At 44.2% G+C, this 25,058-nt stretch overlaps 2 protein-coding genes across 6 annotated transcripts in view; one reads left to right on the forward strand and one right to left on the reverse strand.

Moving 5' to 3' along the window:
* LEF1 (lymphoid enhancer binding factor 1) overlaps positions 1-1,647 on the reverse strand; it is a 112,261-nt gene extending 110,614 nt beyond the window's left edge. For 2 of the 4 annotated variants that reach the window (XM_033106374.1, XM_033106375.1), the window contains exon 1: positions 235-1,647. In XM_033106374.1, the coding sequence (XP_032962265.1) occupies positions 235-447 (213 nt within the window). In that variant the 5' untranslated portion in view covers positions 448-1,647. The remainder of the gene's footprint in view (positions 1-234) is intronic. The other 2 variants (XM_033106373.1, XM_033106372.1) reach the window with 2 other exon arrangements.
* Positions 1,277-8,843, forward strand: LOC117022360 (uncharacterized). 2 transcript variants are annotated; one of them, XM_033106380.1, is made up of 3 exons: positions 1,277-1,598; positions 6,143-6,243; positions 8,185-8,843. In XM_033106380.1, the coding sequence occupies exons 1-3, from the start codon at positions 1,312-1,314 to the stop codon at positions 8,403-8,405; spliced, it is 609 nt and encodes a 202-aa protein (XP_032962271.1). In that variant the 5' UTR covers positions 1,277-1,311; the 3' UTR covers positions 8,406-8,843. The 2 variants fall into 2 exon arrangements, 1 of the variants encoding a protein (XP_032962271.1); XR_004423036.1 differs by lacking the exon at positions 1,277-1,598 and adding an exon at positions 5,032-5,120.
* The last annotated feature ends 16,215 nt before the right edge of the window (positions 8,844-25,058 follow it).

A 25,058-nucleotide genomic window follows, 5' to 3' on the forward strand; every position in this document is an offset into this window, starting at 1 on the left:
ATCCACTTGGAATAAGTTTCCCTGCACACCCCTCCACCTCCCACCCGACACGCGCGCACACACACAGACACACAAAGGAAGACTGCGGACCAGGGGCTCATCCGCCCCCCAGCAAACCAGGGACCTCCGGGGGATCATCGCCGGGGCTGCCCGGCGCCGTCCCTCCCTCCCTCGTTCTCTGCTCTTTCCCGGGACCCGCCACGCCTCTTGGTGCTCGGGCAACGGCCCGCTCACCTCGTGTCCATTGCTGGCCGGGATGATTTCGGACTCGTTAACCAGGGAGGACTTGATGTCGGCTAAGTCCCCTTCCTCTTCGGGATGACTGATCTCAGCGAAAATCTTCTCCTTCTGGGGATCGCCCTCGTCCTTGAAGGGGATCATCTCGTCCGTGGCGCAGAGTTCCGGGTCCCCCCCGCCGCCGCCGCCTGCCCCGGAGAGTTGGGGCATCCCGACCACTCTGTAATCTCCGCTCTGCTGGGGGAGCACCCAAGGCGACAGCAGGAAAGAGAGCGGGTCAACGAAAGGGGGGGTGAGGAAAGGAGAATTGGAAGGATGCGTAAGGGAGGAGAGTGGGCGGAAGTTGGGCCGGCTAGCTCAGGGCCGGCGGCCCGCAGCCCGAGCAGCTGCGGCGGCGCCTGAGCCCCGGCGGCCGCCCGCGCCTTCCCGCTCCGCGGAGACCTTCGCCTGCGCCCGCCTTCGAGGCTGATGGGCACCCGGCTGCGAGGGCCGCCGCAGCAGGCGCCTCTGCGGGCGTCTGCGCGGCACAATGTGGGGTGCTCTAGGGTTGGCTGCTCCGGTGGCCACCCCACGCCCCCAGCTCCTCCGGGGTCTGCGCGCAGAGGACGCCTGTTCTGGAGGAGGCACGACTCTCCAAAGTGCAGAGGAGAGTCCGTCGGCGCGTCTCTACGTAAACCTCTCCACCCTAGCTCCCCCGGATGCCGAGTTGGAAGTTTTCCGAGAATAGAGGAGAGCTGGGCAAAAAGTCTCCTTTTACCCCAGCAGAGAAGGTTCAGGAGAATCAAAAGGGAACAAAATGTCCACTTCCTGGAGGGGAGAAAAAATAAAGAGCGACCCGTGTTGGAATATGTCCGTTATAGAGCTTCTTATTTCCTTCCCTTTCGCTTCGGTTTTCCTTCTCCAGACGCGTTTAATCTGCTAGAGGAGGAGGAGGAAGACAAGGTGGGGGCGGAGGAGGAGGGGAAAAGAAAGAGAAGTTTGCCAAGAATAAAGTTTTTGCCGGCGAGCGCTAGGAGTCAGCAGTGGAGGGCACCGTGGGGTCTCGGGGTGTCACAGCAGGGGCTTCGGACCTAAATGCTTCTGCCAGGAGCTGGAGCCGAGACACACACACACACACAGCCCGACCCCTCTTTGTTCCCGGCTCGAATTTCTGCCTGGCTCGGTCGCTCGCTCTCTCGACGCTCTCCAAGCCTCCGCCGGGCTGGTCTGTCAAAGCAAAGAGCTGCACCCCTCGGGTTCGCCCGGCCGAGGGGAGGGGGACGCCCGGAGCTTGGCTGCGTGCGGGGCTCCGGGCGCGTCCCGACGGCTCCTCGGCCCGAGAGCGCGCAGCCCCGATCCCTCCTCCGCGCCCTACCCCGCAGGTGAGCGGCTGCGCCTCCCCACCGCTTCTCCTCCTCCCGCGCCTCGCCGGCGCTGAAAAGCTACCCACTTGCGTCGCTTCTCCTCCCCCTCCCCTCCCCCGCCTCCAGCTCTCCTTGGCTGCCCGCTGGGGTGGGGGGAGGAGGGGGACCGCGAGTTGGAGGTGGTGATTGAGGACTTTTTTTTCTTTCCCAGAGCCTGTAGGACGAGTCCTAGTTTTGGGGTGTGTGTGTGAGTGTGTGTGTGTGTGTGTGTGTGTGTGTGTACGTGCGCGCGCGCGAGCGCGCTCCTGGAAGGAAGGATCCCACAATTTGACAAGGAAGGACCGGGCGCTCCTTGTAACCCACGGAGAGGCACGCTTTGCCCGCGTGAAATTGACAAGAAACTGCCCGAATGGTTTAACTTCATCTAAGTACCTCTTCTTGCACCCCCTCCGCCCCCTTCCTCTGCCAGTCTCTTCCCCCACCTCCTTTCCGCCTCCCTCTCTCCCCTCCCTCACTCAGGCAAGGGGAAGATGAAAGCGAAGCCGCCGCAGCTGTGATGGACACCACATTGATAGATGCTCTGACAGAGGATGAGGCGGGAATCGGAGACAGAGAAGGAAAAGGGGAAAATATAACAGACATTGCTCAACTAACAAGAGAACGGAAGCAGGAAGGACAAGGAATAGAGTTGTGGCTTTCCTAAATACAATGTCAAAGGACAAGAGAGCACATGCTAGCAAAAATAAAATCTCCAGGCTTACCGAGAATAATAAGACGAGGAAGAAAAAACTGAAGATCTTAATTGTCGCTTTTTAAACAAGATCTATTCCATTATGTCCTCGCCATGGGATGTAAGGAGAGAGTTATGCTAGGTCTCTCCTGGATTTTCGGAGATACACGCTACAATGCGTGGGGATCTCATAGAGAATGAAAAAATAACCCAAAGAGGAGGAAGAGAAGGTAAAAGGACCCAAAAGAGCGAAACCAGTAGAGAGAGGGTAGCCTCTGGCACCTCCGACGTGGGCTCAAAGGGACCCTTGAAAATGCAAATCCGAATCCAACCTCAAAAATTCCCCAGCCTCCACCGTCTCCACCTCTCCACCGATGCATTTTATACAAGGACAGGACTTTTAAGGAGATGCTTTGTGAAAGTTACAGTATAAACGAAGCTGAAGTTGAAAACACATTACACTTTGTTCCTTGGATCTCAAACCCCCTCAGTTAAAAATCCAGGCGAAATTATTATACCCAATGAAGTAGCCATTTGTAAAACCTCAGAACAGTAAACAAGGGGCAGGAATAAAGGTCTCCATATCCCTTAAATTGAAAATAAGGAAAACACTACAGAATCAGACTTTAGCTCTATTATATACGGTAGGAACAGTCAGGCAAAGATCCCTCTTCTTTTCCTAAGGGGTGTGTGTGTGTGTGGGAGGGGGTGATTGCTTGCTGTTGGATATTGTATAAGAAAAGACGTTAACAATGCTCTAATGGACCACCTGAAACTTCACCTGACAACTTTTTCTTAGGGATGGGAATTGTTTTAAGAAGCAATTTAAAAAACTATACCATTTTCAGTCGATCACATAGAACATGGCCAGTAGTCACAGGTAAATTCACAGGAGGTGGGGTTGGGGGCTGGTGATGGGAGCCAGGAAGAGTAAAACATCAAACCCACTTTAAATAACTAACAATGCAATCCTTAGAGAAGAAAAACAAAAAGAATATTCTGCTGCAGTGTGTCTATAAGGCGATACTGAAAAGGTTGGAAAGAAACCCAGTGTTATTTTTTGATTGGTGGCCATATGCAGCAACTTCCATTGAAGTTATGCACCAATGTGAGTGTAATGTTCTAGAGACGCGAACATGTAACTATGTCACACATGTATACCCTCTGTTCTAAATGAAATATTGGAAAACAAAGTAGTCAAAAGTCGTTCCACAAGGTGCCAATTTGACCGACAGAAAAAGAACTGGAAAATGCAGTTTCACCAAAGCAGCCAGAGTAGAAGTTCCTTTTCATCAAACTCGAGGAGGGGGAGGGGGGACACAGCGTGGCCAGAGGGTATTTTCTGAAAGCCAAAGAGAGATTAAATGATGACTCCTACATCCCCGTTTAAGTGTTGCAACTCACTCGAATCCCATCTTCTCCTTCGTGTTAATTATCTGGACTCCCTGAGTCATTTGGAGCTCAACTCCAGGTGTCCTGGAGATGAGGCGCTCGAGAAGATGGGAATTTTTGGAGCAATAACTAGTGGGAGCTGTTTACTAGAAGGGCCGAGGGTAAGTGGCTGCCTTTATTTAGTATTTGGCGGTAACCCTCTCCTTTGGAAAAATTGTTTGCAACGAAAGCACCCAATGCCATGCTCTGTTTGCGTGGCTGTTTTCCCTCCCCATGTACTGCGAGGTGTTTTGCTGAGTGTCCTTAGCATTGTTGCAAGTGTTCTGATGGGCTGCAATTAAAGGCTTTACTAGAAAACATTCACCCAAGTTTTTTAAAGCTTTGTCTGGGAAGGAGGTTGACATTTCCACGTGAAGTCTGTTTCTCGAGGTGGGGTGGGGGGGCACCAGAGGGGCGAAGTAACCCTGGGAAGACGTTCCTTCCTCCCTATAGGTTCGGTGAAGTTCCAGGCAAAGGCATTTTCTGTCGCCGGGAGGTCTTTTCTAATTTGTGTGGGGGCTGCTATTAACATATGCAGCCGCCTCTCGAGGTGCACCGTCCGGGATGTGGTGGGTGCAGCGCGGGAGAAACTCCGCCGCCCGCCGCCCCCTTCCTTCGGATGTAGAGGCGGGTTGTTCGTGTGAACTCGAGCGAACGACGGGAGGTTGGCTGTTGCAGGTTCACTCCTTCAGGATGTGGGTTTCAGGGGGCGTTTTGATGTGATTTAATTCCGACCGTGAAACAATTGCTAGGGGCTGGCTGGATTGCTGTTGGTTTTTCCCCTTGGTGGCTTTGGTTGGTTGGGGTTAATTTGGGGAGCGAACAGTGACTTGTTTTATATCAACACTTCCTTCTACGCTGCGCCAGGCGCCGTCGGCAGGGCTGCGCGTGGGGGCGAGGCGCCCACCCTGCGCCGGAACAGAGGAAGGGGGAGCGGAGACGCGCCCGGTAGCCTAGGGCAAACCGGGCCCAGCCCCCCGCGGGTGTGGGCAAGGGAACTGGGAGAATGACCCCCACCCACACCATAGACCCCTCCCCCCCAGCGATTCTGCTGCCAAGTCAAGTCAGTTACAGACACTCAAGTGAGTCTTTAATTACAGGGAGGAGAGAAAAGCGCGGTGCCCTTCAGAGCCCTCTCCGCCCCCTCGGTCCTAACCCCCCGCCTAAGCTCCGGGTCTTCCCCTTTGTGTGGCCTGGACTCGCTCCCAGCTACAACTTTGGTGGGATCCCAAAGGAAGAGGGTGGCGGGGGCCTACGGAAGAGGATGCTCGAAGAGAGAGAAGCGATGGTCAAGGACTAGATAAACGAAGAATATGATTCCAGAGACGGAACTCCAGCATCCTCGATTTCCCACCCCCGCTTCATCCGAGCCTAAAGCTGTGCGCATCTTCAGTTTAACGGACTTCGGGTTAAGGGAGAAGGGGGAGGGCGAGGGAAATGGCAGTTTGTGTCCCAGGGGTTCTTCCGCCTCTTCTTGCCTCCTCCTAAGACAAACAAACTCAACCCCCCATCCGCCGGGGTAACAGAACTCGTGGGACCGTAAAAATGTCGTTCCCAAATCCGGCCGCCTGCGGACACGGGGCTTCCGCGGGGCCAGCGCTGCCTGGCGGGGGCCTGCCTACAGAGCCCGCGGCCCCAGCCCGCCGCTTCAGCCCTCTCGTGGCTTCTCCCGCGCTCGTGCTGGTGTGGGCCGAACTCGCGTCCGCGTCTCTCTGCGTCGGAGCCCGAGGCACGCCAGTCCAGGGGCTGGGTCCTCCCCAAGGCCTGTGGAGGTGGGCCCCAGCCCACCACCACTATATGTGGATTCGGCCAGTCCACCCTCTACCAACCGGGAGGCAAGGGCTCACGTCCCGAGGCCGCCCGTAGGGAGAGGAGTTCAACTGTGAGATCGTGGACAGGAATGAGGGGGCGCGGGGCGTTCAGGGGAGCGGTCTGGGCCCGAAGAGCCCTGCCACACATCTTCACGGCTCTCCTTCGCAACGGGAACCCCCAGCTACCCGCCGCGAGGACCCGGCTCCCGCGCAGAGGAGCGGGCGTTTCGTCTGGAAGAGAGGTCCCCAGAATGGAGTGGAATGGGAGCCGGAATAAATTGGCCGCAGGATGGCTCGCCTAGTGGGCTAGACGTGACATTCTTTTCTCTCCTTTCTGAAAACTTTTCTCAGGAGCCTTAACTTGGCTGAGGACCCGCCGCGGGTGGCGCGGACTCGGTGGCCCGCCCCTCCGGCCCCTCCCTCGGAACCCCCTGCACCCGCCCTCGGGCCTGGGACGCGCGCGAGTGGCCCCGCGCGCAAGCCGCGCCTTATATCCGCGGAGGGCGGCGCCTGCGCTGGGCCCGGCGCGGCGGCGCGGCCTTTGAAGTCCTGGCGGCTGCGGCTTTCATCCTTTCTTTTTTCCCTTGCAGGCCTCTTTGTGTGACTAAATTTGGCAAGAATATGGATCTGAGCCAGTCTTTCCACGTGTGCTCCCAGCTCCCAGCTGAGAAGGCCAAGGGTTCTCTTCCGGGTAAGGAGACAGGGAGAAAGATCAAAGAGTTTGGGGAGCTGGATCTGAAATGTGAATTGAAAATAAAAATCAAGCCTGGACACATTCCAGTTTCTAAAGCAAAACCAACCCTCAACAGAGTCGGTCTCGCTATAACTCTTTCTCCCTCTGCTCCCTTTTACTCTCCCCCTTTCTATCCCGCAACCATTCTTGAGCACATGGAATAAAATAAAAAAAGAAAACATAGGGAAACACTTAGTTCCTCCAGATTTTGTTTTGCAGTAATTTTATTAAGGAAAATATCTTGTTAATAATTACCGTTACGTGAGGCCGAATTTCTTCAGCCATAAATATTGTCTTATTTCAGTATGCTTCACACTTTCTTCTGCAGCCACATTTGGGAAGAGAACTTAACACAACACGTGTGTATATGTTCATTGTGCATAATGCTGTTTTTTCAACACACCGTACCGTGTACCACATATTTTCTTCCACAAAAGTTAGATTCTGGAGAACCAGTGTAAATACTAAATATTTTTATCAGGCACTCACTCTCAATGGCCTCTATGGTTTGAAACCCTTTCATGGGTAGACTTCAGAAATCTTTTCCTACAGCCAGGAAGTGACCAGCCAGAAAGTTTCTCTTCTGGTTAAAAAAACTGTAAGGCCCCTTCTTGAATATGCTTCTTGAACAGTATTCTCTTGTTTTAGAAGTAACTGGTATAAAGAGACAGCTTTGAAAGAGTGTGATGCAGAGTCAGAAACCCTGGGTTGGAGGTGGGTTCTGCCATTCCCTCTCATGCTGTGGTGACCTCAGGCAAGCCATTTAACCTCTCCCAGACTCAATTTCCTTTCTGAAAAATGGATGTAATAATTGTCTACTTGACAAGATAGTTGTTAGAATTCAGTGAGGTAATAATATATGTGAAAGTAAGGTGTTATTATTAGTCCATGAAGCAAAGAGGATTCTTGAGGAGACCTGTTGCAAAACAGAAAACTTCTAAAGCACTAGGAATTTTTACCACAGGAGCAAATGGGGATGGTTTCACACTGGCACATCAACGGCTGTGACCATCTCCATATCTGCTACAGTGGTATAGTTACAAACGCACCAAAGTCACCTTAGCGTTTGTTACCCAGACTGAGTGTGATGAGCTAAAGAACACTCCAGGAAGCGAGGGAATGTGCCGCATGCTTAGGATGGGCTCTTAATGAATTGATAAATGGGTGAAGAAACATGACACTAAAAATAGAACACTTTTTTGTGAGGCATTTGACACAGCTTACAATAACTCTGTGAACAGTCTTTTTAATGTGATGGCCTGTAGTGTATAAGTGGATAAAGTATTTGAAACAATAAAAGCAATATGAATACAGGAGGGTAACCAGAAAGGTATATAAGAGGTGTTTGGGGGGACTGTAATTCCCACCAGAATTTATGTGTCAGAATAGGATGTGATTACATATCTCAGACTGAGGTATCTCAAGTTTACAAGGCAGTAAAGATTATGGCTTGGGCTGGGTGTGAAGTCACCGGAGTACCACATGTGTAGAACTTAGGGCTTTTAGTTGAGTGTGCTTCATGTGTGATGGTTTCTAACCTAAGGTAACCCACCGACAGAGTCATTGCCTTGGCTCCACTTCCGAGCATAACCGTTTCAGTGTGAGCTGTGTACAAAGTGATGAAGCAGGAGCAGGGACTGTTTTCTGTGTTCCATTCTCCGTTTACGGTGGCCCAAGGCTACCTAGGTGCAGAATCCTCGTGAGGTATTGCGTCATTTTTGGCAGCAGTACTCAGATTTTGCGAATAGTGTTGAAGGGACTGTATGGCATTTGGGGTGAGGGCACTTAGGAGGCACCTTCTGTTTTTAACATATCTTTCCCCAAATATCCCAGATTAGAAGTAAATGCTGATCAAGTTTACTGGTCAATTTTAGTCCTCCCTTTCTCTCTTCTCTACAGATGCAGCCATTTTGAAATTTATTCTTGGAGGAAAGAGGAACATGGATCACAGCACTGAGGGTTCTTACCTATGTGTGGGAGTGGAGGGCAGTGAGGAAGCCCTGAAAACACTCAAGGAAAACCCGGGCCGTCTGTTGAAGAAAATAAACTCTCTGAAGGGGGAGGCATGGCTGAAGGATTTTCTTATTTTTATAAATCTGTTTTCTCAGTGGCTGTGGTAATGGAGGTGTTTCTTAGATGATGGTAAGTGCACCTCCTAAGATGGATGGCCTCTGTAATCTCAGGCTTCCTGGGCTGTAGGAGCAGGGCCCTGGGCTCTGTCAGCATTGGGCCAGTGCCTAATCCCTGGTTTGAGGCCAGAAGCCAAAGCCACAACCTTCTTGCCTGAAGGCAAGAGCACTACCAACAGAGCCATATGGAGATTAATGCAGAACAAGGTCATTAGTCTCCTTGTTGATCTAGTTACTCACAGCACAGATTTGTGTAAATTTCAACTGCAGTGGTCACAGCCTGCCTTTGATGTGTGTAATCTGTACATTTTAGTGCTGGGGAAAGTGCCTGACTGACAGGAACTACAGCCAATGCCCAGAAAGCACGTCTGCACAGGCACAGTGAAGCACAGAGTTGAACAATTTTCCAGTGAATTCCATCAAAGTAAATAAACCACCTGGAGGGTCAGGATTGAGCCTCTTTTCTTTTCTTTTTTTTTTAATCATGATATGACTTTTGGGGGGGGGGTGTCCTTGTGATTGCTTTGTATTTGCTTTCATTTGAAATCAGGTACCTACTTTAAACCTTCATTTGTCTCTCAGAGGAAGACGGACTTTTAAAGTACTTCTGTCCATAAAAACAGACTTATTGTGTGGAGTTACCTAGATTAATATATACATTTATCCAAGACACAGCTTCTAGTTCTTTCCTTAACTCTTGTCTTATGTGGATAGCTATGCTCAGTCTCACAGTTAGCAACTATGGGAGTTATTCAGAAGGTAGACAGAGACGATGCAAATAGTTTAGGCCACAAAATTGTCATCTGGTCCAACTAAACAGTTTCTTTGGCAAAAATAGAGCTAATTTGCCTGATCCGAATTTGACTTAATTGGTCCTGTAATCCCACTCTGCCAATTACAGATCTCAAGTCTACTTCCCTCAGGTGAAATTGGCAGAAAGCAAGGAACAGAGACAAATTACTAATCTAGGAAGTTCGACAGTGATTTCTGACTGCCAGTTTAGATAACTCTACAGACTCCCAAATGTATTTTGAGATTTGATTTATCCAAATATTTGACCTTTGCTGTTCAAATTCTCTGGATAATTTTTAGATTCTTTTACTTTGTATTGCAGGAACAGCAAATCTCCAGTGGCTGAGTCAGATAGACCTCCTAAGATCTCTCTTGCACTACTGCAGTAGCCTCCTAACTGGTCTCCGGCTTCCGCTCTTGCTGGGTTCCACACATGCCCACAACAGTCCATGAGTCATAGAGCAGCCAAAGTTATCCTTGAATATTTCCTAGTTGTGTGGGCTTCCAAGTCGCTATGGGAACAGGCTTCTGGCCCTCCTAGTTTACTGCTCTCCTGCTGTCCCTCCAGTATGTAAAGCTCACACACACACACACACACACACACACACACACACACACCTGTCAGTCCTTTACTTGCTGAATCTGACCAGAAGCTCCCAGCCAGGTAGATATTTGTAGGACTCACTCCATCACTTCATGTTGCTGCTCAGATGACAGCTCCTTCACAGGCCTTGTTTTCTAAAAGATAGCTCACCCCCACCACACCCCAATTCTGGGTGCTCTTCGTTCTTTGACAGGCTTCATCTTTCTTCACTGTCACTGCCTGACATATTTATACTTATTTGTTTGTTCATTACCTTTCTCTCCTGCTAGAACATAAGTTCCATGAGAGTAGGGACTTTTTTTGTATCCCTATTGCCTACAACAGCCCTTGGTGCACAGAAAATATACTAGATATGTGTTGAATAATGAATTAAGATAGGCTTTGCATCCACAGTTTCCTCACCTATAATACCTCCCTATGGAAGATTACATGTATCAGATACAAAATTGCCTGGCATATAGTATAAACACTGAGTAGGAAGTAACTATAATTGTGTATATCAACACTGCCGATAGAAAGAGAATGCAAGTCACATATATAATTTTAAATTGAAAAGCTGGAACAAAACAGGTTAAATTTTAATGATGTATTTCATTTAACCCAAATATCCAAAGTATTACCATTTTAGCATGTAACCGTTATAAAAATTTATTAATGAAAGATTTTTGCATTCTTTTTTTCATATTGAGATTTTGAAATTTGGTATGTCATTTATTTATGGCACTCTCAGTTTGTACTAGCACATTTCTCCACCTTAGCAGCACACATGGCTAGAGGCTACCATCTTAGATAGTGCAGCTGTAGTTGATGAGCCCTTTAATGACAAGTTTTTGTCTGATTCATCTTTGTAGGCACCTTGCTACGATAGTTCCTTACACAATTCTCTTTAAACAGTAGATGATCCAAAATGTATCAATATTATAATACATTGTTATATACTATTTTTCATGGCAACTATAGACATTCAACTTCATTGGAGGGTGAAATAAGTTTTTGTGAACTAGCTGAAGATTATAATACTCATCTTAAGTGCAGTGTAGTAGTGCTTTGCACATAATAAGGGCTCACTGAATAGTTGTGGTTCAAGTGTGTTGCTAAATTGTTTCTTTGAGTATTTTTCTACATCCTGAATAATAGATTTACCACTGAACTTTAGGACATATATAAGTTGAAGATTTTCTGTATCATATTTTCTAAAATGACTTTCTCCCCCTCTGCAAAACTTCTAGGTTCTCTATGAGTCATCTGAGATCAAATGTTTCTCAGGAAACGTATAGCATGGAGAACTCCCACACCTACCCCAGGCTTCATTTTCAGCTATACCAGTACTCCCCCAACTGCCTCTTAGCCACATATGATAGTAAATCTCCTCTCTCCTGTGCCTAGAGTTTTTAAACAAGATACCTTAATAAAGTTTGCCTAGTCTTAGGCAAAATGCTTTATAGTTGCAGAAATTATTGTGCCCATTTCAAAGATTTAAAACCTGATGCAATAAAAAGAGTAGGGTAATTTCCTAAAAGAAATTCCTGACGAGCGATCTACCTTCAAGACCTTGATATTCCTTTATGGTAGAGAAGCATTATATACGCATAAGTGCATGAACGTGTCATCCTTTACCATGACTTTGAAAATTGCCTATAGACTCTCCAACAATACAGCGCATTAAGGAGTAAGCTTATGCAATGGCTAAAGTGAAGGGTGTTTAAAAGAAAACACGTATGTTAGCAGTGTTTCCTGGAATTATTTTGCGAGCAAGAAGATCACTAAAGATATATGCAAAAGACTCTCAATGAGATGTTCCTAGAAGTGTAGTTTATAATTTTGAAAGATCTATTATTTGAACTGGGTATTTAATTAAATTCTAATGTAGCCATACAGTGGAGCATTATGCAGCTATGAAAATGATATTGTACAATTATTTTTATTCACTTGAAAAGACATTAGTGCTATTTTGTTAAGTGGAAAAAGCAGGTTATAAAAGAAAAAGCATATAAGATCCCCTTCTACATATTTTAGCATGCAGGCTCTATGAGGGCAGGGGTACTGTCTTATTTTCCGCAGTTTACTTGGTGCTTAGACTCATTCATGCCACAAAATAAGCACTCAGTCAGTATCTGTTGGCTATATCTAGAAGGATAAACTAAAATATGGATAGTCATTTTCTCTGAATGGTGGAGGCATGGGTGGTTTTTATATTTTTCTTTGTGCTTTTAAAAACATTTATATGCAACGAATCAACATTATTAAAGGAAGGAGATAAAAGATGTTAACGTGTAACATGATAGAAAGATTTAAAAAAAATAAAAGCCAATCTTAAATAACAGCAAAAAAAGAAATGAATAAACCACTAAGGACAAGAGGAGGATGATGGAATGACCGTGGCAGTGTGGGAACCGCTGCATCACAGCAGACAATTTCAGGCTGACTGGTGGGCATGCAGAAGTTAATGCCAAGGGGCTGTGACCATTTGTAGCAATTGGAAAGATGGGGTTTTTATTTTTAAGGTAAAATCTAAACATAATGAAATGCACAGGTCTTAAGTGTGCAATTCAATGAGTTTTCATAAATATATACATCTGTGAAAACACCACTCCACTCAAGACACTGAACATTTCAATCACCCCAGAAATTCCCCCATGGGATGAACTTATTTTGAAGAAACTTTTAAGCTACGTTTTTGCTGAATGTCATGTTGTTAGATTGTTCTTTTCTTGCTGACTGCTTCGGAAACTTCCCTTAAACTCTCTGGGATTTATTTTCTCCATCTAAAAACCTTGTGCGATTGAAACATGCCTTTCCAGAAAATGTGCTATTGTACTTTATAGGAAGGGCAGGAATGGAACTCATAGTATTGGGTTGAGTATTGAAATGCTGAAGTGAAACACTGACCAAGTAGATTCAGTGAAATATTTGTATTACAAATTATTTTTGAGTGTAATAGATGAAATGATGTCTATGGTCCCAATAGATACATCAGGAGAGGTCTTGGGGGCTCCAGACATGGATGCTTGGGGGAGGTGACTGTGGGGTTAAATTGAGAGAGAAGTGATGGGGTGATTTCCAAAGGCAACTGCATCCCAGAGACCTGGGGATGTGAGGCTATTTGGTGGGCGTAGGGACACAGGAGAGCAAAACAGTGGGTCTGTGCATGCCCCCAGCACACACCTCCTGCACTCAGTACTGCTCTGGCCTCTGTCTGATCCAGTCGTCCACTGCATACATGCAGTTGAACACAGCAAACGGGGCTCTCCTGGCTGTGGCACAAAATTTTATTCATTATAATGGGGGGGGGGGAGACATTTCCTGGATTTCTCTTATGGGAAGTGTTGAAAAGTACAGACGGGATGTACTCTGATGTTTTTTCCCCTTATTGTGAAATAGTTGACATTCTCTCTCCCTCTCTCTCTGTCTCTCTCTGTCTCTCTTTCTCTCTCTCTCTCTCTCTCCCTAACATGAAAATAAACCTGGGCTTCCAGTAAGGGGAAAATTTAATCACCTTAAATGTGTGTTCAAAGGCCCATGCCAGAACAATCTGATCAGTAGACAGGTCAGAATTGTCCGACGGTCTGTGGAATGGATTGCAATTTGGTTCAGGTTAGATGATTTCTTAGCTAAATGTTAGAACTTCTTGGATTACTATCCTGGTAGTCCAAAAAGACATTGCACACTGTAAGGGAACTAAAACAATAATGTGAAAGCAACGTTCAGGATTTACTCCAAGTATGGACTGCAAAACACTCCAGAGCTGCTGTCTTGCTCGTCGATGCCTTTCATCTGTCCCCGTTTCTTCATGGACCCTGCAGCATGTGGGGTGTGAAATCACTCGATAAACTGTTTCCACTGGTGAGCTATGAGAATTTCATAGTTTGACCCCTGAAAGTGAAAGGAATTAAGAACTGATAGGAAGGACGATTTGGTGCCCAAGGTGGTGAATTGGTCACCAGAAACTGTCCCCTAGGTAAAAAAATGCCTTTGTATAGTAGGTAAGAAATAATAAATTGGCTGAAAATTCAGATAATAAAAAAGATCCATTTCTATGAGAAGGACAGAGAGCAACAATGAAAGCTAAGTTATAATCTGAAAAAGAAGCAGGAGAGGAAGTTTACTTAATAACTAAATATTTTCTTTTTTCTTTCCTCTTCGCTTGTAAACCAAGGTGGGTATTTATTTGTTTGCTTGTTTTCCATGCAAGAGTTAATGCTCTATAATTAATTATATTAGTGCAACAATAGCAACAGCTAAAAATGATCTTTAAATGAAAATCATTGTCATACCTATTTTTTGATTACTGAAAGTGAGAAAAGGTTGAAAATCAAATGGACATTGTACATTAGTTACTGTGAGTATTTCACTTACTATGGTTGATTTAAAAAAAAAAAAACCTATTCTGTTTCATGTAGTGCTTCAAGTAAATTACATTTTCTGCCTCTCGCATTTGAATACAGGACTGTTATCTTAAGGTTCCCAGCACTGTGGAAGAAACATTTCATGGAAGTAACTGTATTTCAGCTGTACTGTCTCTTTCTGCTCCTTTTTTACTGAAGGGGGAAAAAAAGGAGAAGAGAAAAAAGAAAGAAAAGAAAAAAAGAAAAAGAACTAAAGAAAACAACAATAATTATATTTCTAGTCTAGGACTAGAATCCTTTGAATAAAACTGCCCTCACTTCTAGTTAATCAGGAGATAAGTGATATCCGATTTCCTCATAGTTTCTTCTAGTCTTAGTAAGATGAAAGAGGAATTTACAATCAAATAAAGATCATACTGCAGACAGTACAACTAATTTATACAGTTAAAAACTCAGGATTGTATTCCGATCAACATGACACAAGATTTAATTTAAAAGGAAAGACGGGGCAATTTCTCTTTTCTTTTTACTTTGGTAATTCAATTTACATTGTGCGTGAGTCAGTAATTATGCTACCTGCTTCACTGTGAACACTGATGAATGTTACTCTGTGTTCATTCATTATGTCGCTACTGGATTTAAATGGAATTAATTCCATCTTCAGGTCGGAGATAACTTAAAAGTCTGTATTGCTTGTTCTTTTTCATCTAACTCTGTCCTTTTTCCTGTCTTCCACATCACCAGAAGGGAACAGAGAGAGAAGGAAACTTATTTACTGACTTATATACTATTAATACACTCATTACAGTGACTATATACGTAGACTATCCTTCATATATGCTACACACATTGTAATATGTAGCCAATATTTTGTTCATGTAAAAAGTAAATCAGAAGATTAAACCAATCGTTAAATATCTTAGGCAAAACACCCTACTGGTGAAGGAAAAGCTGTTTTGTTAAATTAATTCAACAAAAAGCTGTTTTGTTAAACAGCTTTTTGTTGAATTAATTAATTAAATTCAATAGAGTTAATGTTCAATTATACTTTATTTTATCGGGGGGAAAACTCAGACTTTTTATAGATTCCAAACAGTGCTAAAATTGTTGGCACAAAGAGGGTAGCAAGTGCCAGTACATTCTTCACCCATTCTCCCCTGTACACACTCCAGACATGCTTTTGGCCCCAGCTTGCCACACAAACTGCTAAATCTGATGGTCAGTTCTCAAATCTTCTTATTTGACCCATCATTGGCATTTGACACAGTTGATTACTCTTTTTTCACTTTCTCACTTGCTTCCTGGATACCATCAGCTCTTGTTCTTCCCTGGTCCCCTGGGCCATTCCCTCAGTTCCCTTGGTTTGTTCTCCATTTTCTCCTTCACCAGCAGTTGGCAGAGTGTCCCTAGGGCCCAGCATCTCAGCCCCTTCTATCTAGTCATTCCCTTGATGACCTCATCCAGTCTCATGCCTTTAAATCCACTGTGGATGCTAGCAACTCCCAGAGTTATGTCTTTGGCCTACACTTAACCCCTGACTTACAGACTTGCATGTACAACCACCTACAGTCCTCTCCATTTGGGTGTCTAATAGGTATCTGAAACGTAACATGTTCAAAATCTAACTTCTGATTTTTCCCCAAATCTGCTTCTCCACAGTCTTCTCTCCCTCAGAATATGTGCCTTCTTTTGCTGCTCAGGCCCCAAACCTGGGAGCCATCACCCTTCTGTTTCTCTTTTTCCCCGTATCTAACCTAGCTACAAGTCCTTTACTTGTGAAATAGAACCAGAACCCAACGACCTCTCCCCACCCCGGTTCAAGCTGCCATCCATCATCTTTCATCTGGACTTCGACAACAGCCTCCTATCTGGTCTGTTTCTGCCCTTGTCTGCACGCTGCCACAACGATCCTCTTAAACCTAAGCCAGTTCAGGCCTTTCCTCTGCTTGCTCTCCAGACATTTCCATTTCAATGGTTTCCAAGACCCTATATGATCTATACTAACCCCTGACTTTTCTGGTCTCATCTCCTACTGCTCTTCCTTCCCCTTACCTACTCTGCACCAGCCTCACCAAATTCCTTGCTATTTCTCAAATCTTGGGCATGTCCTGGCCCCAGGAGACCTTTGCACAGGTTAGTTCTTCTCTTTGTAGTAATCTTTCTCCAGATCTTCACATGGCTTACTCCCTCACCTCCTTTGGGATATTCCCAAATATCCCTTGTCAATAACACCTCTGTTCACCCTATTTAAAATTACAACCCCTCCCCAGCCACTGGTACTCCCCATTTTCTTTTCCTGCTTTATTTGTACAATTATTGCCAGCTGACATCCTGTATATGTTATTCATTTATTTATTGACCACTAGAATGTAGTTCCTTGGAGGGAAGGGATTTTTGTTTCCTTTATTGCTATGTCTCCAGGTGCCTAGAACAGCTCCTGGTATATAGAAAGAGTTCAATAAGTGTTTGCCCAATGAAATCTACAAAAATACACATACACAGTTTGGTAGCCCTTGTTATAGTTGTGAGCTGTAGATAAGGTCGCTTGATATTTGTAAATAAATCATTTTAAATGAATCAGGGATGTGATTACTTGAAGGAATTTGATGGTCCTTTTATAAGGGTAAAATTTTTAAAAAAAGACCAATCATATTCTCCTTTGTCTACATCGTCGATATAGATTTTAATCCTAACGAGTTGTTTTCATAGAGAAGAAACTTTTTGACAACTCGATCAGGCAGGCAGATACCATGAAGCGATTTCTAACTGATAGGGAGGAAAGTAAATTTAAATTTAAAAATATTTTTAAGAGTCTGTTTTTCAGTGGCCTGCTCGGGATGAGATTTTGCCAGGCCCCTTAGAGCAGTGATTGGGTTAGGCTCTCACTCCCCTGAGCTGCTTCAGGCCTTACTGGGGTGGGGAAGCCTTAAGCCTGGTGGTATGGGAGATGATTTTGAGTGATTAACAGGCCCAGCATAAATTCCTCTGACATAAATAAAAGGGAAAGCTATTTCCTTTTCTGTTATCTTTCAATCTCGGTTTAGTATCTAGCAGTCTCTACCGGGCCCTGTCCGTATCTTTCACCTTTGTCAAGTCAGTGTACTCTGTCCAGACTTCCAAATGTAGCACTTGTACTCTTTTCCTGAGGTCTTCTCACCCCAGGGGCCGGTTCTGCTGCCCACAAGACAGCCCAGGAATGCTGGGGAATTAATGTCCCAGAATCAGCCTTGGACAACAGTTGGTGTATATATACCCCAGCTCTCTCACCCTCAGTGGGGGCTAATTCTGAGGTGTGTTCTGTACTGGCTCCCACAGTTTCCCTGGGGGGATTAAGAACCAGTTGCCAAGTGATTGCTGGCTTGATAACACACAATTTTTGACTTCCTTCCCTTTTCTGTCTCATTTCCCAACTCCCTTATTTGTGTTTCCATGTTTCCTTCACCTTTCACGTAAAGTACTAGCAAGTGAATTCTTATCATAGGGTTTGCTTCTGGAGAAATCCAAACTAAGACAGCACCAGTAAAGCTTTTTACCACTTCTAGGGCTTGTTGATCTTCCTTTTTAACCAAGGGCTATTCAGGCCTCAGGCTGAAACCCTGGGTTGTTGAGAGCATCTTGCTAGAATTAGGTTTATTTTCACTTTATTTTCTTTTCCAGTAACCTTCTATTTATTGTGGTAATGATTTTCCAATCACTTTTATAATATAAATGGATCCATTTAAGTTTAAAAGTGAGTTGGTTTAAATACAATGCTTATTAAATAATGAGGCTAATATAAAAGGATTTGAGAAAAATCATGGATTTACATGACTGAAGTTTGGGGAACACCCTGCTGTGGTTCCTGAGTTGTCTTTGTTTGGTCTCTGAAGGAACCAGAGAGTTTCCCGCCACGCTTTTTCATGTGGCACCTTTATAAAACAGCAAGCAGTGATATGTAACAGCAATATTACCTTATGCCATATTTCCCATAAAGTTGGTATCTTCCTTTATGAATTTAAATGCTTCAGCATATGGAATAAATTTGCTTCGTCTGATAATTTTCTTTAGTTCATTTTTTTAAGTTTTTATTAAATTTATTGGGGTGACATTGGTTAGCAAAATTTTGTAGGTTTAGAGTGTACAATTCTGTAATATATCATCTACAGAGGGTGCCAAAAAATGTATACACATTTTAAGAAAGGAAACACCTATTAATATATACTGATAACAAAAGATGAATTCAAGTCATGTTTGACTTCTGCAATTACAAAAGGTGCTTAAAATGGTTCTCATCAGTGTCCAGACACTTCTGATTACAGCAAACTACTGCTTGAGCAACGTTGACCAAAGTGTTAACATCTCTTAGAATGTGTATGCATATTTTGGGCACTCCAGTATATATTGCACCGTATGTTTACAACCCAGAGATAGTTCCCCTTCCATCACCATATATTTGACCCCCTTTTCCCTCTTCTACCAACCTTCCTCTCCTTGCCCTCTGGCAACCACTAACCTGTTGACTGTGTCTATGAGTTTTTGTATGTTTGTTGCTTTCAGTTTTATATGAATAAAATCATACGGTTCTTGACTTTCTCTGTCTGACTTATTTTGTTAGCATGCTAATTTCAGGATCCATCCATATTGTCACAAATGGCAGTATTTTTTTTTTTTGAAAGGTTGTTCAAATCACTACATACATATTTAAAATACAACTAACATACAATATTTCAGGTGTACATCATAGTTATTCAACAGTACCCACCTAGCTCTATACAGTATCATTACCACATTATTGATTTTATTCCCTATGCTAAAGAAGTGATCACCATGGTAAGTCCAGCAACCATCTGACACTGTACCATGCTACCACAATATTATTGATCTTTTCTCCCCTTTTTTAAATTTTCAATTAGAGCTGACATTCAATATTATTTTATATTAGTTTCAAGTGTACAGTGTAGTGGTTATACATTTATATAATTTAGGAAGTGATCCTCCTAACTAGTACCACCTGGCACTATGCATAGTTTTTACCATATTTTGATCACCATGTTTCCCTGAAAATAAGACCAAGCTGGACAATCAGCTCTAATGCATCTTTTGGAGTAAAAATTAATATAAGACTTGGTCTTGTTTTACTATCATATAAAACCCGGTCTTATATCATATTATACTATATGATATAAGACCGGGTCTTATATGAATTTTTGCTCCAAAAGATGCATTAGAGCTGATTGTCTGGCTAGGTCTTATGTTTGGGGAAACACGGTATATTCCCTATACTTTACATCCCCATGACAATTTTGTAACTACCAATTTGTATTTCTTAATACCTTCACCTTTTTCACCCTGTCCCTAACCCTATTCAGATCTATTACCCTGGTAAATCTAATACCTATCTGGCAATATACGTGGTTATTATGATATTATTGACTATCTTCCTTATGCTCTACCCTACATCCCTGTGACTACTGTGTAACAACCAATTTGTACTTCTTAATCCCTTCTCCTTTTTGCTCATCCTTAACTCTCTCCCATTTTAAAGAAGTCCCTCTAACATTCCTTGTAATGCTGGTTTGGTGGTGATGAACTCCTTTAGCTTTTTCTTATCTGGGAAGCTCTTTATCCGTCCTTCAATTCTAAATGATAGCTTTGCTGGGTAGAGTAATCTTGGTTGTATGTCCTTGCTTTTCATCACTTTGAATATTTCCTGCCAATCCCTTGTGGCCTGCAAAGTCTCTCTGTTGAGAAATCAGCTGACATTCTAATGGGGTCTCCCTTGTAGGTAACTAATTGCTTTTCTCTTGCTGTTTTTAAGATTCTCTCTTTATCTTTAACCTTTGGCATTTTAATTATGATGTGTCTTGGTGTTTGCTTCTTTGGGTTCATCTTGTTTGAAACTGTGCACTTGCTGGGCTTGTATGTCTATTTCCTTCACCAGGTTAGGGAAATTTTCTGTCATAATTTCTTCAAATAGGTTTTCAATTTCTTGCTCTCTCTTTTCTCCTTCTGATACCTCTATAATGCGAATGTTGTTAGGCTTGATGTTGTCCCAGTCTCCTCAGTTTTTTAGATTCTTTTTTCTTTTTGCTGTTCTGGTTGGGTGTTTTGTGCTACCTTATATTCAACATCGTTGGTTTGATCCTCTGCTTCATCTAATCTACTGTTGATTCCCAGTAATATAGTCTTTGTTTCTATTATTGTATTCTTTATTTCTGACTGGTTCGTTTTCATGTTTTCTATCTCTATTTTTATATTTTCTATCTCGCTGTTAAAGTTCTCCTTGAGATCATTGAGCATACTTATAACCAGTGTTTGGAACTCTGTGTCTGATAGATTGCTTGTCTCCATTTTGTTTAGCTCTTTTTCTGGAGCTTTGTTGTGTTCTTTTATTTGAAACATGTTTCTTTGTCTCCCCATTTTGGCTGCCTCCCTGTGTTTGTTTCTATGTATTCTGTAGTGCTGCTATGTCTTCTGGTCTTAGTAGAGTGGCCTAATGTAGTAGATGTGCTATGGGGCTCAGTGGCACAGTTTTTCTGGTCACCTGAGCTATGTACTCCAGGTGTGTTTCTTGTGTGGGTTGTGTGTGCCCTCCTCTTGTAGTTGAGTCTTGGTTGATAATTGCACATCAATGTGAGGGACTGACCCTTGGGCTCACTGGTTGTGAGGAATGGCCTTAACTACAGTGGAAGAGTTGTTGTGAAGGGGCTGACCCTATGGAGCAGGATCTATCTCAGCAGGACTTCTGGTGCCTGCCCAATCCACCCCTCGGGTGTGTTGTACTTGGAGGCAGCTGGATGATGCTCTAGCTCATTTTAAAGCTGGCCACTGGGGTCGCCCGCCCCAGGACCACCTTGGAGAGGAGCCGCTGTAGGTCAAAGTCAGCCACAGCCCTGCCCCACCCGGGGCTGCCCTGCAGGGGCCACAAAGAAATCTGCAGATGGCTGTTGTCTGTGCTGTGCTTAGAAGTGCCTTGAGAGGCCTAGCTGCGAACCAAGGCCTGCTGCCAATAGTGCCGAGCTTAGGGCTGCTCATACAGAGGACAGGACATGCTCAAGTCAGATGCTGCTTGTCTGGGTTCTGTGCACCTTTGAGAGACCCTAGGAAAGTCTGAAGCTTGAGCTAAAGCAGGCAGTTTGTATGAAAAAAAATCACTGGAAGCAGCTTGGGTGTGCCTGAAAGTTGGGCAGGGCAGGGTCTTGAATTGCCAGGGCATGGCGAATGAATGGTGGAGACTCAGTTATAGCAACCATCTACATGCCAGGAAGGGAGAGGGCTTATCAAAGAAACAATGGCCTCCACCGGCTCCGCCATCCAGGGAAAACCACCTCTCCAGCCTCCGTCCCAAGCTAGACAACTCAATTCCCCACCATTTGTACCTGCCGCCTTTCTAGCTGTTGCCCCAGTGCTGGAGCTCAGAGCAAGTGATTCCGTTGGTGGGTAAGTCCACGTGCAGTCCCTTTAAGAGGAGCACCTGGGAGTGCAGCCACCCTCCATCTCACTTAGTCAGAATCTCCGCTGGTTTTCACAACCAGAAATTACAGGGACTTCTCTCCCTGGCCCTGGAATGCTGGACTGGGGTGGGGCTGGGACCTCTCACTCCTCTGAGGGTGGGAGGGACCTCCAAAGCCCAAATATCTATCCCAATTTTTAATGGTCACAAGTGGGTATGGGACGAGCCTGTTCCATGTCTCTGATCCTCCTATCAGTCTTGAGGTGGCTTCTTCTGCATGTCTTTAGTTGTAGGGCTTTGATTGAGAAAGATTTTAGGCCATTCTCAATGAGGGTTGTCTTGTAGTTTAGTTGTAATTTTGATATGGTCATGAGAGAAGGTAAGTACAGTGTTTACCTACTGCACCATCTCGGTATCAGCTCCCTATTTTATCTTTTCTTATGGCCAAGTAATATTCCATTGTATATATGGAATATTTATCCACTCATATATTGAAAGACATTTTGGTTGTTTCCATATCTTGGCCACTGTGAATAATGCTGCAACGAACATAGGGGTACATATATCTTTACAGATAGATAGTTTCAGATTCTTTGCGTAGGTACCCAGGAGAAGGATTGCTGGGTTGTATGGTAATTGTATTCTTAATTTTTCGATGAACCTCCATACTGTTTTCCATAATGGCTGTATCCATTTACATTCACACCAGCAGTGTATAAGGGTTCCTTTTTCTCCACAACCATTCCAACACTTGTTATTACTTGTCTTATTGATAACAGCCATTCTAACAGGAGTGAGGTAGTATCTTATTGTGGTTTTGACTTGCGTTTCCCTAATAGCTAGTGAAGTTGAGCATTTTTTCTTCTATCTGTTGGCCATTTGTATAACTTCTTGGAAGAAGTGTCTGTTCAGGTCCGCTTCCCATTTTTTAATTGGATTGTTTGATTCTTTGTTATTCATTTGTAAGAGATCTTTATATATTTTGGATATTAGCCCCTTATCAGAGGTGTTGTTTGCTAATATCTTCTCCCATTTGGTTGGTTGCCTCTTTGTTTTGTTGATGGTTTCTTTTGCTGTGCAGAAGCTTTTTAGTTTGATATAGTCCCATTCATTTATTTTTGCTTTTACTTCCCTTACCTTTGAGGTCAAATTCATAAAATCCTCTATAAACTCAAGGTGTGTAAGTTTCTGTATAATTTTTAAATGTTTCCTTTTGGAATATTGCAATGTCTTCTTTCTCCCTTACCCCTCATTTCTTTTCTAGGAATAGAAGGAAATAGCAATCATCCATAATCTCAACACCCAGAAATAATTACTGTTGACATTATATTTCCTTCCTGTTCTTTTCTAATAATATAATAATACATAAATGAGGCTCTGAACCCATTCCAGTAAAACTCCTTGATGAACACTAAGAGCAATGCTCATTTTCACTTGAGTCAAATTACTTGTTCCCTCCACAGCATTTGACACTTGATCCTTCTTGAAGTTCTGTCCTGCCTACTGACTGTAACACTAGACTTCCTTCTCGCCTCCTGAATCTGCTTCTTCTCCATCTCCTTGTAAAGTTCCCATTTCTGTTCATTTCTTAACTCTAGGCTTTCCTCTGGTTCTCCCTGAGCAATCTCACCATGACATGAAATCTACTTTATGTCTACTTCTTTAAGCCAGATTTCACTCCTTAGCTCCAAAACTAGGGATTTCCTGGAAGTCTCATGGCCACATCAAATTCATCAAGTCCAAAATTATATGCACAATTTCCCCCCACAAACCTGTGTTTCTTCTATATTTTCAATCTCATTAATTTAAGCCAGAATCAAGGTGTTATCCTTTACTGTCACCCTGTTATCCTCTCTTCACCCTTTCATCTGATGAAGACCCAGGCACACTCGTCTCCCCACTGTTGCACTGCCTCCAAGCAGGCTCTCCACATCTCTGAAAGAACTGCCCCCATCACCTGCTTTCAGTCTCCCCACTCACTACCTAATGCCAAAAGTCATTTTCTAATACAAAATCTGTCCAAGACACTTTCTTATTTAAGACACCCTTCAATGGAAAGTCCAAAAGAATAGACACTAATCTGTTTCCTCTATGGAATGGGGCAGGATCATTTGATTTTTATTCTATGTAGTTTTCACTATTTGATTTTTCTTTAAGAATGAGTACATATTATTTTTCCAATTAAAATTAATAAAGATAAAGATTTTCAAGGGGAAACACATTCAATGAACACCCCCTCTTGCTTACAAGCAGGGGGCTAAAAATTCACTCTACCGCTGATTCTCCCTCAGGCTTCCTTTCTTCCTCACTGTAGTCTTATGCCATGTGGCCCAGGCTTATACTGCAGGCTCCAAGAATTCTGAACTCTGTGTATTTTCCAGAACTTTGTTCATGCCATTCTCTCCATTTGCAGTACTGTTCCAGTCTTCACCACTTATTCTGTACTTAAACATCCCTCATAGCTCAAGTCATGTCACCTCTTCTATGAAGGACTTCCCCACCTCAGAAGGCCCACCCCAGAAGGCATGATCGTGTTTCCTTCATTCACCACCCTGTCACTCTACCCTACAGAGAAGTCCACTCTGGTACCCATGGGTTTGTTTACACATTTGCCCCTCCTCCTATGTCCATAAATCTCTTGACAGCATGGATTGTGCCTCTCAGCAAGCCCTCAAAAACAAACAAAAGAAGATCTGTCATTAAGTAAATTTCTCCCCCTTGCTGTACATCCCGTGTGTCACATATGTCATTTCCAATCCTGGAAATAATCTGCAAAGCACAGTATTTCCATTTCACAGAATGAAAACTGAGGTTCAGAGCTAGGCTAAGCGTCACCCAAATGGTTTGTGGCAGAGGTAGGATGTGGGACTTGTATCCTATGCCACCTCTACTTGAAGACACTGGGGGCAGAGACCGTGTCTTATAGTGTCTCACTCACAATAATTGGCACAATGGTGTCTCACTATGTGTCACTGAATGGTTTAGTAAGATAGGATAGTAGTTGATCTCACCAAAGAATATTTACCAGGTTTATGAATTAACCTCAACCTTTCTCTGTGCACTCTCTAAAAAAGGTTCCCAAGGGCTCTCAAGGACCACAAAGCAGTTTGCAGGGTGGGCAGTGTGTATCCGTCCTTGGGTAATCCACCCTGGAGTGGAGTCTTGGTAGTCATTTAAAAGTTGTTTGCCAAGTTCATTGCACAAGAGCTGTCCCCAGGGACAACAACTTTGTCGAACAAGGCACAGACACAGACAAAAGCTCTGGGGTGGGGACTCCACCTCAGGGCAGAAGGCAGGGGACCAACAGAAAGGCAGCAATGCTCTGGGAATCTTTCCTTCTGCAGCGCTGGATGGAAGCCATGGGCTGCCCGGCACTCTGAGCCTGGGAGTCGTGTGCATGTGCGCGTGTGCCTGTCTGTGTGCACAAGGCGAAACACAACTGAGGGAGGACCGTGAGGCTCTGGGCAAGT

Source organism: Rhinolophus ferrumequinum, chromosome 5, assembly GCF_004115265.2.
Source record: "Rhinolophus ferrumequinum isolate MPI-CBG mRhiFer1 chromosome 5, mRhiFer1_v1.p, whole genome shotgun sequence".
NCBI classification, from domain to species: domain Eukaryota; kingdom Metazoa; phylum Chordata; class Mammalia; order Chiroptera; family Rhinolophidae; genus Rhinolophus; species Rhinolophus ferrumequinum.